Source organism: Takifugu flavidus, chromosome 4 (genome assembly GCF_003711565.1).
Source record: "Takifugu flavidus isolate HTHZ2018 chromosome 4, ASM371156v2, whole genome shotgun sequence".
Classification (NCBI taxonomy): Eukaryota; Metazoa; Chordata; class Actinopteri; order Tetraodontiformes; family Tetraodontidae; genus Takifugu; species Takifugu flavidus.
In genome coordinates, this window is record NC_079523.1 from 16,464,471 (window position 1) to 16,476,573 (window position 12,103).

Below are 12,103 nucleotides of genomic sequence, written 5' to 3' on the forward strand. Positions count from 1 at the left end.
CAGAGAGGGTATATTTGTAAACAGAAAAGCTTAAAAATGTCTGCTATTTCTGAGGAAAAGGTGCGAGGGGAGAATCTTTTCAAAGAAATTAGCGCGGAGGACTGGGAACCCACAGAGATAGAGAGCATGTGCATGAACTGCCACCAGGACGGTGTGACACGTTTACTCCTGACCAAAATACCATTTTTCAAAGAAATCATTGTAAGCTCGTTCAGCTGTCCACATTGCCAATGGGCAAACACAGAAATCCAGTCTGCTGGACGTATTCAAGATCAAGGCATCTGCTACATGCTTAAAGTCCAAAGGAAACAAGACCTCAACAGGGAGGTGGTGCGAGCAGACAGCGTGACCACCAGGATCCCTGAACTGGATTTTGAAATTCCTGCTTTCACTCAGAAAGGCTGTCTTTCTACAGTTGAGGGCATCATAGATAGAGCCGTTGCTGGACTGGAACAAGAACAACCAGTGAGACGAGCCACAGAGCCCCAGGTTGCTGAGAAAATAGATGGATTCATCCAAAAGTTGAACAGATTAAAACAAGTTGAAGAGGACTTCACGCTGGTTATTGAGGATCCATCCGGCAACAGTTTTGTTGAGAATCCAGTGGCCCCTCAGAAAGATGAAGCTCTCACTGTGAGCAGGTTCAAGAGGACGGCTCAACAGGACATGCAGTTGGGATTAAGAGCTGATGACGACGAGCCGGAAGGGGCTCGGCATGAGGATGAGGACCAGGATGACATGAGAAACGAGGTTTTGATGTTTGCCACCAACTGCCCAGAGTGCAATGCTGCAGCATCGACCAATATGAAGCTGGTCCAGATTCCTCATTTCAAGGAGGTCATCATCATGGCCACCAACTGCGACAGCTGTGGCAACCGCACTAATGAAGTAAAGTCAGGCGGAGCCACGGAAAAGATGGGAACCAAAATAACCCTGCACGTCACAGACGTTTCAGACATGACGAGAGACGTGCTCAAGTCCGAGACGTGCTCGATCAACATTCCGGAGCTGGAGTTTGAGCTGGGGATGGCCATCGTGGGCGGGAAGTTCACCACGCTAGAGGGGCTGCTGAAAGATATCAAAGACATGATTGTGACCAAAAACCCCTTCGTGTGCGGTGACAGCGGAACTGGAGATCGCATGCAGAAGCTGAGAGAGTTCGGGGAGAAGCTCGATAAGATTATTGCTGGTGAAATGGATGTGCACTTTATCTTGGATGACCCTGCAGGGAACAGCTACTTGCAGAATGTGTATGCCCCCGACCCAGATCCCGAGATGACCGTTGAGAAGTACATCCGCACCTTTCAACAGAATGAAGATCTTGGCCTGAATGATATGAAGACAGAGGACTACCAAGAAAGCAACTAACCGAACTTCAAAAGTTTCAACTTCAACATAAACGCTTTGGGCCAAAATGAGCCTTGATTATGATGTTCCTGTGACATCAAAACCTTGTGTTGTTATACATAAATAAAGTGGAAGTGCTGAAACTGAGCCTTGTGAGTCTAAAAGAGACAAGACGCACTCTTTAGAGAGGCTGAGCTGTCATCCATTCATGGGTTGGCTGCATTGAGTCACTGCAGAAGGAAACTAGTGCATTAGGAACTAGGAAAGGACATAAAGCTACTGAAAAATCTTCATAAATGCATACATGGTGATTTCAAGATTCTGTTATCACAGGAACAAGATAAATACAATCTATATTTCAGTCGAGATTGTCCAAATTACCAGACGCTTCACGTGCAGACTTTTAGATGACAGGAGTTCAGCGCTCAACACCTTCATGCCCTTCGAGGTCATCATGAAGCTCAAGGTCGTGCTCGATGGCCCATCTGGCTGCATACAGGAAGAAAAGGCCCACTAATAGACCATCCAGCTGTTGCCCTCTGCAGCAGCGTGTCCTCCAGTACCACACTCGGGAACACTTAAGAGTGTTGCACCAAAACAGAACCTCTAACATTCAGATTTGTGGTTTAGAACTTTCACATTTCTTCGGCCATTGCACGTCTTTATTTAGTTCTCGGTTTCTTTGGTATATAATGGTGTTGTTATGACTAAGTGTGGCTTCCTCTCGCCATGCTTTGCAGCTTGCTTTTTACTTCTTTTTACTCTGAATGTCCTTCTTGGATATGATGGCGTTTGCTGCTGATGTTATTGTGCACATGACAGAAATCCTAAATCCGTGATGGCTCTGGGAATGGTGGGTCTTCTCCTTCAGCTTGCCCAAACGTCAGACACACATTTGTTTTTACATGTTTAACCTTTTTAAACCTCATTTATATGGACATTTTCATTGTAACCAAAAGGCTTTTTGTAGCACTTGAAAAGAAACTTTTCCTGATGTTTTCTTCTGCATATAATAGTCGTGTATAATTAGTAATTAGGTAAAGTTCATTCCAAAGGCTGCTTAATCGAGTCCAATACAATCGATGCGTTCGATTCTGCGGCCGGTTTTATCCGGTCTGCGTCACCTCCGCTGCTTCCTTTTCGCTGTGTGTGTCCGCCATGGCTCCGATTGTAAGTAACTAAGAGACCAATTAAACGAGCAAAACCGCCGCGTTCTGAGCTTGTTTTGGCATTTTGTGATCCTCTGTTGTTTATGTATCAGCCCTCTAAACGAAGGGAAATTTTCAAAATCTATCTAAATGTTTTAGGCTCATTGTGCCAAGTACACCACGTTGAGCTAACGCAAATGCTAGCTAACGCTAAGTTAGCTAGCAGGTTAAGTTAGCTGGCGAGCAACCAGCTAAGCTTAATGCATAGTTTGTCCTTAGTTTTCGTTTTCAGTGATTCTCTGCAGCGTTTAAAACACCGTGAGACGCTAATTTATCGCAATGCGTCTTGAAATGGGATGAAAGTTGCGCTGCTATGACGATCTCTCCTTGCAGCAGAAGAAGCAGGTGGTGAGGAAGCAGGGGGGCAAGAAAAAGAAGCAGATCCTGAAATTCACACTTGATTGTACTCATCCAGTTGAGGATGGGATCATGGATGCGGCCAACTTTGTGAGTTGAACATGCAGCTTCTCGTCTACATGCCTAAACGAAGTCTTTAAGAAGCAACACTAGTTATAGTTCACTCCTACTTGCAAATGTAAAATAAAGAGGTGGTCTTGGTCAAAAATGTGTTGCTCGTAGTCACTTTTGCCGACCCTTGCTGGTATTTTGTGCCTTCACAGGAACAGTTTCTGCAGGAGCGCATCAAAGTCAACGGCAAAGCAGGAAACCTTGGCGGTGGTGTAGTGTCGATCGAAAGGAGCAAGAGTAAAATCACCGTTAACTCTGAAGTTCCCTTCTCAAAGAGGTACGAACCCATGTCACGTTAATGTTGGCCAATTACAATGGATCCCTAACTGCGTGTGTGTGTGTTACAATATGATGATATTAGATGGGGAAAGATGTTGGTGGTCTGACAAACTCGTGATACATTATATATGCTGCTGTGGCTTAATGTGCACCTGAGCATCGATCATGGCCAATCTCGTGGATTTTGTCCCTGGTTGGTGGTGTAGGCTGAATGTAAATGGGCAGTTGTCCTAAAAATGGTCCATCCGGCCATCAGCAGGAGGGTCCCCCTATATGAGCCTGGTCCTGCTCAAGGTTTCTTCCTGTTAAAGGGGAGTTTTTCCTTGCCACTGTTGCTTGTCTGGGGTTAGGCTCTGGGATTCTGGAAAGCGCCTTGAAACAATTTTGATTGTATAAGACGCTATATAAATAAAGATTGATTTGATTTGATTTGAAAAACCACTCCATGGAATTGGTTTGAAAAAGTGCAACCAGATGTCATGTAGCAAAGTTTGTACCTCCGTTTCCATGTCGGATGGAGCTGTCATCAACAAAAATGATGAGGAAATGTCGGCAGATGTCAGCTGCAGGACTACAGGAGCTTCGTTTCAATCTTCCAAACTGGAAAGGGGGATAGGAACCATACGGGAACAACAGCCTGCATGCTAACAATGCTACATTGTCAATGAAAATACCTGTAATTTTGCCTTTTTCCTCTGCTAAGTGCAATTCTTGCTTGTATATTTTTGAATGGGCCATTGCATAATTGCCAGCATAGTTCCTGAGGAACTGGGGCTGGATGGCTTGAGGTGACGTATGACACAGGTGTTGGTGCCGCTCAGCATCTGTGGCTGCGTTTCCATGTGAGGGTGGAGGAAAACGCCCTGAGATGGCGTGCACGAGGGTGAACAGATGATGAGTTGACACTGTTTCCTGTCCACAGATACCTGAAGTATCTCACCAAAAAGTACCTGAAGAAGAACAACCTCAGAGACTGGTTGAGGGTGGTGGCCAACACCAAGGAGAGTTACGAACTGCGCTACTTCCAGATCAACCAGGATGAAGAGGAGGAGGAAGAAGATTAAACGAGACCCCACTTTTAATAAACCTTCATATGGGAGAATAAATGGTGTCTGTGTGTTTTGTGTTATCTACTTTAATGTTAACTGATAAGCTCATCCTACATGAGATGGTTGCTAACGCCACCTTTAAAAGATGGAATGTTTGGCTCTTCCCCATTAGGAGTCATTAATGGGCTCTCCCTGTTTAAGGCTGTGGTCACCATGACAACGCAGGACTTGGATGACGAGCTGGACATTTTAATAACTAATTTACATGACAGTGTGACTCGTTTAGCCTGCCGATGACCGTGATTATACGAGTATATGTCGGACTCGTGCCTCCCTGGCTTCCAGCCTCCTGTTTTGAGGTTGCAGGTTTGAGTCCGTCCTCTGAACCCCCCCATGAAACCAGGGCTGGGGGGATGAGGGCACATTTGCTCTGCCACTCTTTTTTTGGCCATACTTCTAGTTGAACCGATAACTAGGCGAGCCTCACTAACTAGTTGTTAGTGATATTATGGGATGCATCGTCATGGCAACAGACCAGACGTCACAACCCGGGCATGTGTGTTCCATTTTTTTTGTCTTATTTTCCAGACTGGAGGATCGGGATATAGATCACTGGGAAAACAATATGAAGGTTCTTAGTGCGTTTCATTCGCGACGCGTCTCCGAATTGACGAGCCAAAAAAACAAAATGTAAAAAAAAAAAAAAAACTACGGCATTTGTCTGTGGATGAAGAGAAAGGCAGAGCTCCGGCGTCTGGCGGGTTAACTTTCAGTGTTCTCGGTGTAAAAGGGCTTTTGAGGCGATGAGATAAAGATGCCGGGGTCCCTGAGTAATGAAGACGAGGGACAGGACGACATGGATTTTGAAGACGAGATGCCAGGTGAGGTAAAGGGGGAGGCGGGGTGTCCTTCGCATTATTTTGCGCCGCGACGCCTTGAATGCGGGCAAAAGGGCTTGTCCTGCGTTTCCGAGACCACAGAGGAGGGAAGGAGGGTGGGGTGCAAAACCAGAGTCATGCGATCCTTCTTTATTTAGTTGTGCTGCACGACAGCGTCTTTAAGGTGGGAACGCGGTCCCGGATTTGTCTGCTGTCGCCGAATACCGGGGCACGATTCGGAAGAGAATAAAAGCAAAGCGCTGCACGCTTTAGCCGCTGCTGGCATTTGTCTTCTGCTATGGAGTGGGCTTTTGGTTAAAGAGCCAAAAACCCAAGTTTGGTTGGGAGAGTTTGGTAAAAAAGGAAAAAAAATGTCCGTGCTGTGACAACCCTAGAGTCGGGTTGTGTCTAAAGGTGAGCTGCTGTGGTCAAAGAGGGTGTTCCAGCAATGTTGTTCTGAGGTTGTAGAGGTGTGAAAACCACGTGTGGGTCACAGTCACCACCGCCTGTCCACTGGCTCGTGCTGCTGATGCATTATTGACTAACATCTACACCGCTGCCGCCACCGTCATCCTTTCACCTTGGATTAAAAAGCAGCCCAAAATCCATATGTTGCTTTCTTTCTGGAGGCTTAGGATGACAAATGTGTGCAGAACTGCACCATGCATGGATCACCCCTGATGTGCACCATCACCTCATGGAGGCTTTAGAAGCAAATGCTAGTGGCCAACAGAATTGTAGCATTTTAGACCAACTTTACACATCTTAGTGCGAATCATCTCAGACCGCCTCATTTCCCATTAGCTTTAGATAGTGACCACCCCTTTCTGCGGAGGTTACTGTCTTTACTCCCTTTAGCACACAGGCAGGGCAGGTGTCAAAGGGAGTAAGATACCCTGGATTGGGGGTCCTGTTCTGCTATCAGCCCACCAGTCCAAGTTTTGGGACTTGGACCAGAACCATACATGCCCTTAGCTCAGCAACGCCCCTACATGCTGAACTAATGTATCCCAAGGCAGTGGTTATTCAGTCTCTGCGGGACAGACCTGAGAAGCGGAGGGTTCCAGGTTCCTTGAGCAAGGTGGACCCTGCCTTCGCCTATATATGCAGCTACAATAGGCTCCAGCAACCTCCCCGTGACCCTGAAAGGGCTAAAGCAGTGAAGAAAGCTAAATTATTATCAAGATTTTTCCTTTAGAAACCCATTTGTCTACATTTTGGCTCGTTATCTCTGCAACATCCCTTGTTTTGCAGCTCTGTGCTGCACACGGCGCTTCTGTCACAGTCACATCATCCACAAACAGCAGTGAGTCAGTTTTATTAGCAGCTATATGTGCCCACGCTGGAACACCGGCACACATGCACGGTGATTCGGATCATTAGCTTTTCCTTCTGCTCTCTTTTGTTTTCCAGTCATTCTAAAACATCTTCGTCCAGGTTGGCTCTTTTCCCAGAATCAGCCTGCCTGCAGTACCAGTCAGGCAAAGTGTGAACTGGCTTTGACAGTCATGATGTGATCCGTATTTTATAGGCGTTGCACTTGGTTTCTCTCTGTATTTACAACCAGCTTATTACAAAATACACCACTGAAGTGACATTCCTCAATTTGATCATTCAATGTAATTAAAAAATACATCAATAATCTACTTTTGTCAATGACAACCAGCCAACAAGGTAGCTTGTTTCATGCTAAAAGGACTTTAGCTCATGTAAGCACGCATGCTGCATTTCCTTTCATCATCATTTAGTGAGAAGCTTTTCTTGTGAATGTATCTATATTTATATGCATATATATGTTTTCATATTGTGGGCTGGGGTGTCTTTAGGTAATAAGAAACAGGTAATAAAGACCTGTTCCAAAGCACTAACCCATGTCTGTGATGTTCTAATGAGAGCTATGTGTACCCTCCCTATCCACTCAGCACATGATGCTATCCTATATATAGGAGGGTGGTGTGTCTGCTCCATGTGGGTGGGTGGGGGTGTGTGTGTGTGTGGGGGGGGCTGTATGACTGGTGTCCCACAGGGTTCTCCCCGTGTCTGTGTGAGTTCTCTCCAGCTTGTCTGGCTTCCTCTCTGATTCAAAAGTCCTGCATTTAGGCAAATATAAAGTGTATAAGGTAGGGAGGTTGTTGTCAAAGAAAAGAGATTTTAGAACAAACAAAGACTTCTACGTGTTTTCGTCTCTGACGCGTGGTTGATGGTTAGCACAAAGAAAGGTTTTTTGCAAAGTTTTCAAACTTCATCATCAAATACCAAACACGGTCAGGAATCTTCAAGGTCGAGATATTTATGGTGTGCAGTTATTCTTTTATGTCCTTGGGGGCTTCGGAAATCTAACTGCTAGTCCATCCAAGCCTGTATTTGCTGAGGCATGTAGCATCTTCTTGTTTCCCTTTGTTAATCTCTGTGGGCTTCCTCAGATTGGTGTTCTATTGCAGCGGTCCCCAACCCCCGGGCCATGGACCGGTACCGGTCCGTGTGTCCTTTGGTACTGGCCACACAGAAAGAATAGATGAATTCCATTATTTCTGTTTTAGTTATAGTCCGAGTCTGAACAAGGTTTTATTTTGAAAAGTGGTCGGATTCTCTTCGTTCCATCCGTCTCGGTCACGTGACACATTAACGCTAATATTAAAACCACAAGCTAGAAAAATTAGAAAGGTTTCTGTGCAAAGGGGAAAAGGCCCAGTGAGGAGAAAATATGGATTTATCGTGACAGGTGATTCCCAGGTGATTTAGCGTCATGGTGACTTCTATTTATTTTGTGGTGTATCTCAATGTGAAGGTGTGTTTAAGCATTACCATAGTGACCAGAGAGATTTGGGGGCAGAAATGATGTTACTCTTGTTATGTTGTTGGCATTAACCAGGAGGATGCTGCTAATAAACATATCTGTACACAGTGGATTCACCTTTACTAGTTAGTTAATATAGTTGCAAAATACCACAGATTGAGATCGACATATCATTTTATTTTCTTGTATTTATCCGCCACAACTTAAAGGCCGGTCCGTGAAAATATTGTCTGACATTAAAGGGCTGATGTTGGGGACCGTCTACCTGTCCTGCTGATGTTACGTAGGTACGTAATCAACAAATGGAAGAAAGACGTGGTTTGTTTCTTCCCCCTTCATGGTCTGGCAATGTTAAATGGGAAGGCTATACTGTAGTTTTGAGTAAACTCCTAACTTCACTTGAAAGTCACTCTTGATTCTTCCCCTGAGTGGGTACGTTTATGACTCAAGCCCTTAAAGGGAAGTCCTGTGTCTGTCCCGTCTATGGACGGGCTGCAAGATGCAAATATACCGGTTATATAAGTGCAAAAAATACTTCACCCCCTTGATGTTGTCCCCGTTTGTTGCTATTGTACATTAAATCATGGCCAATATTTATTATCAACTCACTCGATGTTTGACAGAGTTCAGTTTAATCCATTATGAAGAAATGGAAGGAGTAAGGCACCTGTTCAAACCTGCCGGGCTGACTGGGCAAGGAGCTCGGTGTTGGGAGCCAACCAGACACCTACAGCTCTCATACGCAACCATCCGCACTCCATCCAAAGGCATCGGACTCCAAGGTTAATTGGAGGAAGGGTTTATGGTCTGATGCGACAAAATGAGCCCTTTGGGAATGACACAGCACAATTTGTATCTTGTGTGAAAACCAAGCCCTGCAGATCACCACAAACACACCATCTCCCTCCTGAAGCATGGGAAGTGGGGGGGGGGGGAGGGGGGGGGGCAGTAGCAGCAGGAAGATTCACTTCCTGGTAAGACAAGAATGCCGAACATACAGCAAACACACAGAGAGGGTTCACAATCAGCAGAGTGAGTGGCCACCTCAACGCAAGCTCCCAGTAAAACAGAGACCACAAACGTGCTCTTCACAACTAATTCCCAAGGAACTTCAGAGACCTTGAGCTATTTTGAAAGTGGAGGAAAAAATTGCGGCGTCTTTAGGTGCAAGGATGCCTGCTGAAGATCAAGACCAACATTCAGCTTTCAAGAAGATTTTAAAGTTGGATTTGGTTTTCTTGTTTTCTATACATATGCTACAGACAGGAATATAAATGCAGATGGTTTTGAGCTTCAGAAATTCCAAACATGCTGTGAAGCCACATGTTGAATGGATGCAAAGAGGGGCTTACTTTATATTCGTAATGGTGTTGTAGTAGTATCTTGCTCATAAGGCACAATGGCACGTTGAATTGGAGGTTTTCTTTTTACCTACTGGTTCTTATTCTGGCTGCAAATGCAGACTTAATTAAAACCTTAATATTACAGTGGTGAGGCAATGTAAGTGCATCAACAAAACTAGTTCCCCCTGTGTTACCAAAGTCAAGAGGACCAACCAGTTGGACCACGAATAACCGTCCCTGATAGGTTAAAAATTCTATTGGATACACAATTCCATACCTGCTAGTCCCTAACTGCTAGTCCGTAGTATATAACTGTTAGTCTATACCTGCTAGTCGGTAGCATATACCTGCTAGTCAGTAGCGGCCAACTTACATACAGTGAAAACATGAAGAAACCTGTTTTAGAAATTGAAAATGAGGAATTTGGCTAAACGATTGTATTGAAGACACAGAATCCCATGTCGACAAGGATGTTCTGATAGTACCTGTTGATGCATCAGGTTTAGCTCCAAGTCGTTCGGGTACCAGAATGGACTACAAGACCATTGGTTATTTGATTTTGGTGGAATGCAGTATATTAACATTTAAAGAAAGAGCTGTGTCACTATTAGTTGGGGCATAGCAATTTTGGCACTCCTCATTTTTATAAAAAAGAAAATAATGTTGCCAGTAATTAAACTTGCGTAAATGTACCCTAGTTCCTGTGAGCTTTGCTAAAGAGCTAAATTGGTTTGTGAGCTTTGTGGGTCAACTACACAAGGATTACTCCTCCTTGGTCTCTCATGCAAGCTCCTCAGGGAAATGGTAAAGTGCAGGCTGATTGACCCTGATAAATGCACTGCATATTTCATACCCTTTTGGGTGAAGGGTAGGGGTGAGCAAGACACCCTGACAGAGGGGTGGGCTGAGGCACAGGGATGGTCAAAGTTGCAGGGGCTGTGACCAAATGTCTACCTTGGGGGCTGGGTTGCACTCAGTGTGCACATTTTGTTTCTGAGTGTCTCTTGATAGCTTCATATTATTTATATAGAACTCCTTTCTTCTTGTACCAAGAAGCTTTGAGACTGCACAGCTGACAACCCGCAGCTTTTGCACCAACACATATTAAGGTAGCTGACTGAGAGCTCTCATTTAGCAGCAGGGAATCAACTCCATCGATTGGTGCTTTTACAGTATAAGATGAAGAGCTTCAATTTGAAATGAAACCACTTTGAAACTCGCACAAATTTCTTTAACAAGAGACAGTAGGGTAATCATTTTAGTTTTCTACAAAAGGCAAATACTATAAAAGAAATACCACAACTAGTAGTAATAGTAATAATAATCATAAGAATTGTGTCTGTTTCCAGATGAGGACGATGAAGGTGAACGCAACAGTGTTCCCCTCTCTTCCCTCAGCAGCTTCTACACTGAAGACTCCCTCAAACAACAAAAGAAGAAGAAGAACAAAAAGATGAAAGAGGGCAAACTGTCCAAAGTTATGAAGAGGAAAAAGGAGGTAAGCTGTAGTTCAGAGTTGACATTATCCGACGTGAGCTTAGACGTGGCGGCTTGGCAACAGTCATTTTCTTGTTTCGGTGTTGATGTCTTGATCTTTAATCTGTCTGGAAGTGGATAGAACCCAATATCGTGTTGGTAAGGTGTGGGCATCACTTCGGAGTCTAGTTTGGCCCCTGTGGTGCTGCTGCTAATGGCAGCGGCAGTAGAGCCAAATCTACTGCTCAGCAGTTGGAGTCGGGCCTCTGAGGGTTTGGTTTCAAACTACATTATTCTTAAAATATAAGATATTACATTTCTGAAGATTTCATAGAATTTAGTTCAAATAAGCTAGTCACAGCACTGCTAAACAGAGGCAAATGTGGGCTGAAAGTATCCCAGTTATGTGGATGCTTGTGGAAAATGGTTCTCGGAAGCTAGATTTCAATTGTTTATGCTGGGAGGTGCGAAGTAAACAATTCTCAAAAGAAGCTAGCATTAGCTGTCTGCATGCAACTTCCATCAGAAGACTGACGGCTAGGCTAAAAGGGACTAGAGAACACAAACAGGAGAAATCAAGCCTTTATAGATTCCATCAATCCCTCTGTTTTGAGAACAGTCACAAAGAATAATAATGTAAAAAAAGATAAAAAAATAAAAAAAGCGTAAGCATTTTCTGTTCTGCAGTGACAGGAGAAGCCACAAAAACACCAGCTGTGTTTCTAAACAGGCAAATCTGGACAACAGAACAGCTATTGAAATCTGAATCATCATCAGTGGAAGTAACTTCATCTTTCTGTAGGCTATCTTCAGGGACATGAAAGGGAACTTTGCAGTGCCAATTGTCATTATATTTTGGGCCTCAACAAACTTGTTGCAGCTGTTTTCATTTTATCATGGGCTCAGCTATGGCTCTCCTACTGCCCACAGTCCTTTTCTACCCGTTCATCACAGTTATTTGTTGCTAGACTTCGTGTTTAGTCTTGCATTTTATGTTTCGCCCCAATGCTAAAAAACAACCAACATTCTGTCAGCAGTCCACATTTCCCAGAATGACAATTTGAAGGCAGATTTTTGGAAATTCTTTGGGAAACATACCTGAAAAAACCCAAAATACTACATTGACATACAGTTAAGGAGGGTGCACACGTAACGATTTACTCAATTGTAGATTTTGCATCTGAGACCCCACATATGAAGGGAAAAAAGTTTTGATCATACTGTGTGTGCAGTGCAGGAATCTTGCATGATCACATGT

The 12,103-nt window shown here is 44.3% G+C and overlaps 3 protein-coding genes across 7 annotated transcripts in view; all 3 read left to right on the top strand.

Moving 5' to 3' along the window:
* The first annotated feature begins 13 nt into the window (after positions 1–13).
* On the top strand, positions 14–1,490 carry LOC130524785 (zinc finger protein ZPR1-like). The gene has a single exon (XM_057031218.1). It carries the CDS (start codon positions 37–39, stop codon positions 1,366–1,368), a length of 1,332 nt encoding a protein of 443 aa, XP_056887198.1. The 5' UTR covers positions 14–36; the 3' UTR covers positions 1,369–1,490.
* Positions 1,491–2,436: 946 nt separating this feature from the next.
* Positions 2,437–4,408, top strand: rpl22 (ribosomal protein L22). Of its 2 annotated transcripts, none has more exons than XM_057031223.1 (4): positions 2,437–2,517; positions 2,889–3,002; positions 3,176–3,300; positions 4,225–4,408. In XM_057031223.1, exons 1-4 carry the CDS (start codon positions 2,506–2,508, stop codon positions 4,364–4,366), a joined length of 393 nt encoding a protein of 130 aa, XP_056887203.1. In that variant the 5' UTR covers positions 2,437–2,505; the 3' UTR covers positions 4,367–4,408. The 2 variants fall into 2 exon arrangements, with proteins under 2 accessions (XP_056887203.1, XP_056887204.1); XM_057031224.1 differs by having other exon boundaries at positions 2,439–2,517; positions 2,892–3,002.
* Positions 4,409–4,851: 443 nt separating this feature from the next.
* Positions 4,852–12,103, top strand: part of chd5 (chromodomain helicase DNA binding protein 5) — a 47,661-nt gene continuing 40,409 nt past the window's right edge. For 2 of the 4 annotated variants that reach the window (XM_057031206.1, XM_057031207.1), the window contains exons 1-2: positions 4,864–5,232; positions 10,719–10,867. In XM_057031206.1, coding sequence (XP_056887186.1) covers positions 5,166–5,232; positions 10,719–10,867 — 216 coding nt within the window. In that variant the 5' untranslated portion in view covers positions 4,864–5,165. Of the gene's footprint in view, positions 5,233–10,718; positions 10,868–12,103 lie in introns of all 4 variants that reach the window. The other 2 variants (XM_057031210.1, XM_057031209.1) reach the window with 2 other exon arrangements.

Excerpts from the sequence above, each read along its gene's own strand:
- LOC130524785 (XM_057031218.1), top strand. The coding sequence starts at position 37 with ATGTCTGCTATTTCTGAGGAAAAGGTGCGAGGGGAGAATCTTTTCAAA.
- rpl22 (XM_057031223.1), top strand. Across the intron at positions 3,003-3,175 it reads TCATGGATGCGGCCAACTTT|GAACAGTTTCTGCAGGAGCG; the intron begins GTGAGTTGAACA and ends GTGCCTTCACAG. Across the intron at positions 3,301-4,224 it reads GAAGTTCCCTTCTCAAAGAG|ATACCTGAAGTATCTCACCA; the intron begins GTACGAACCCAT and ends TCCTGTCCACAG.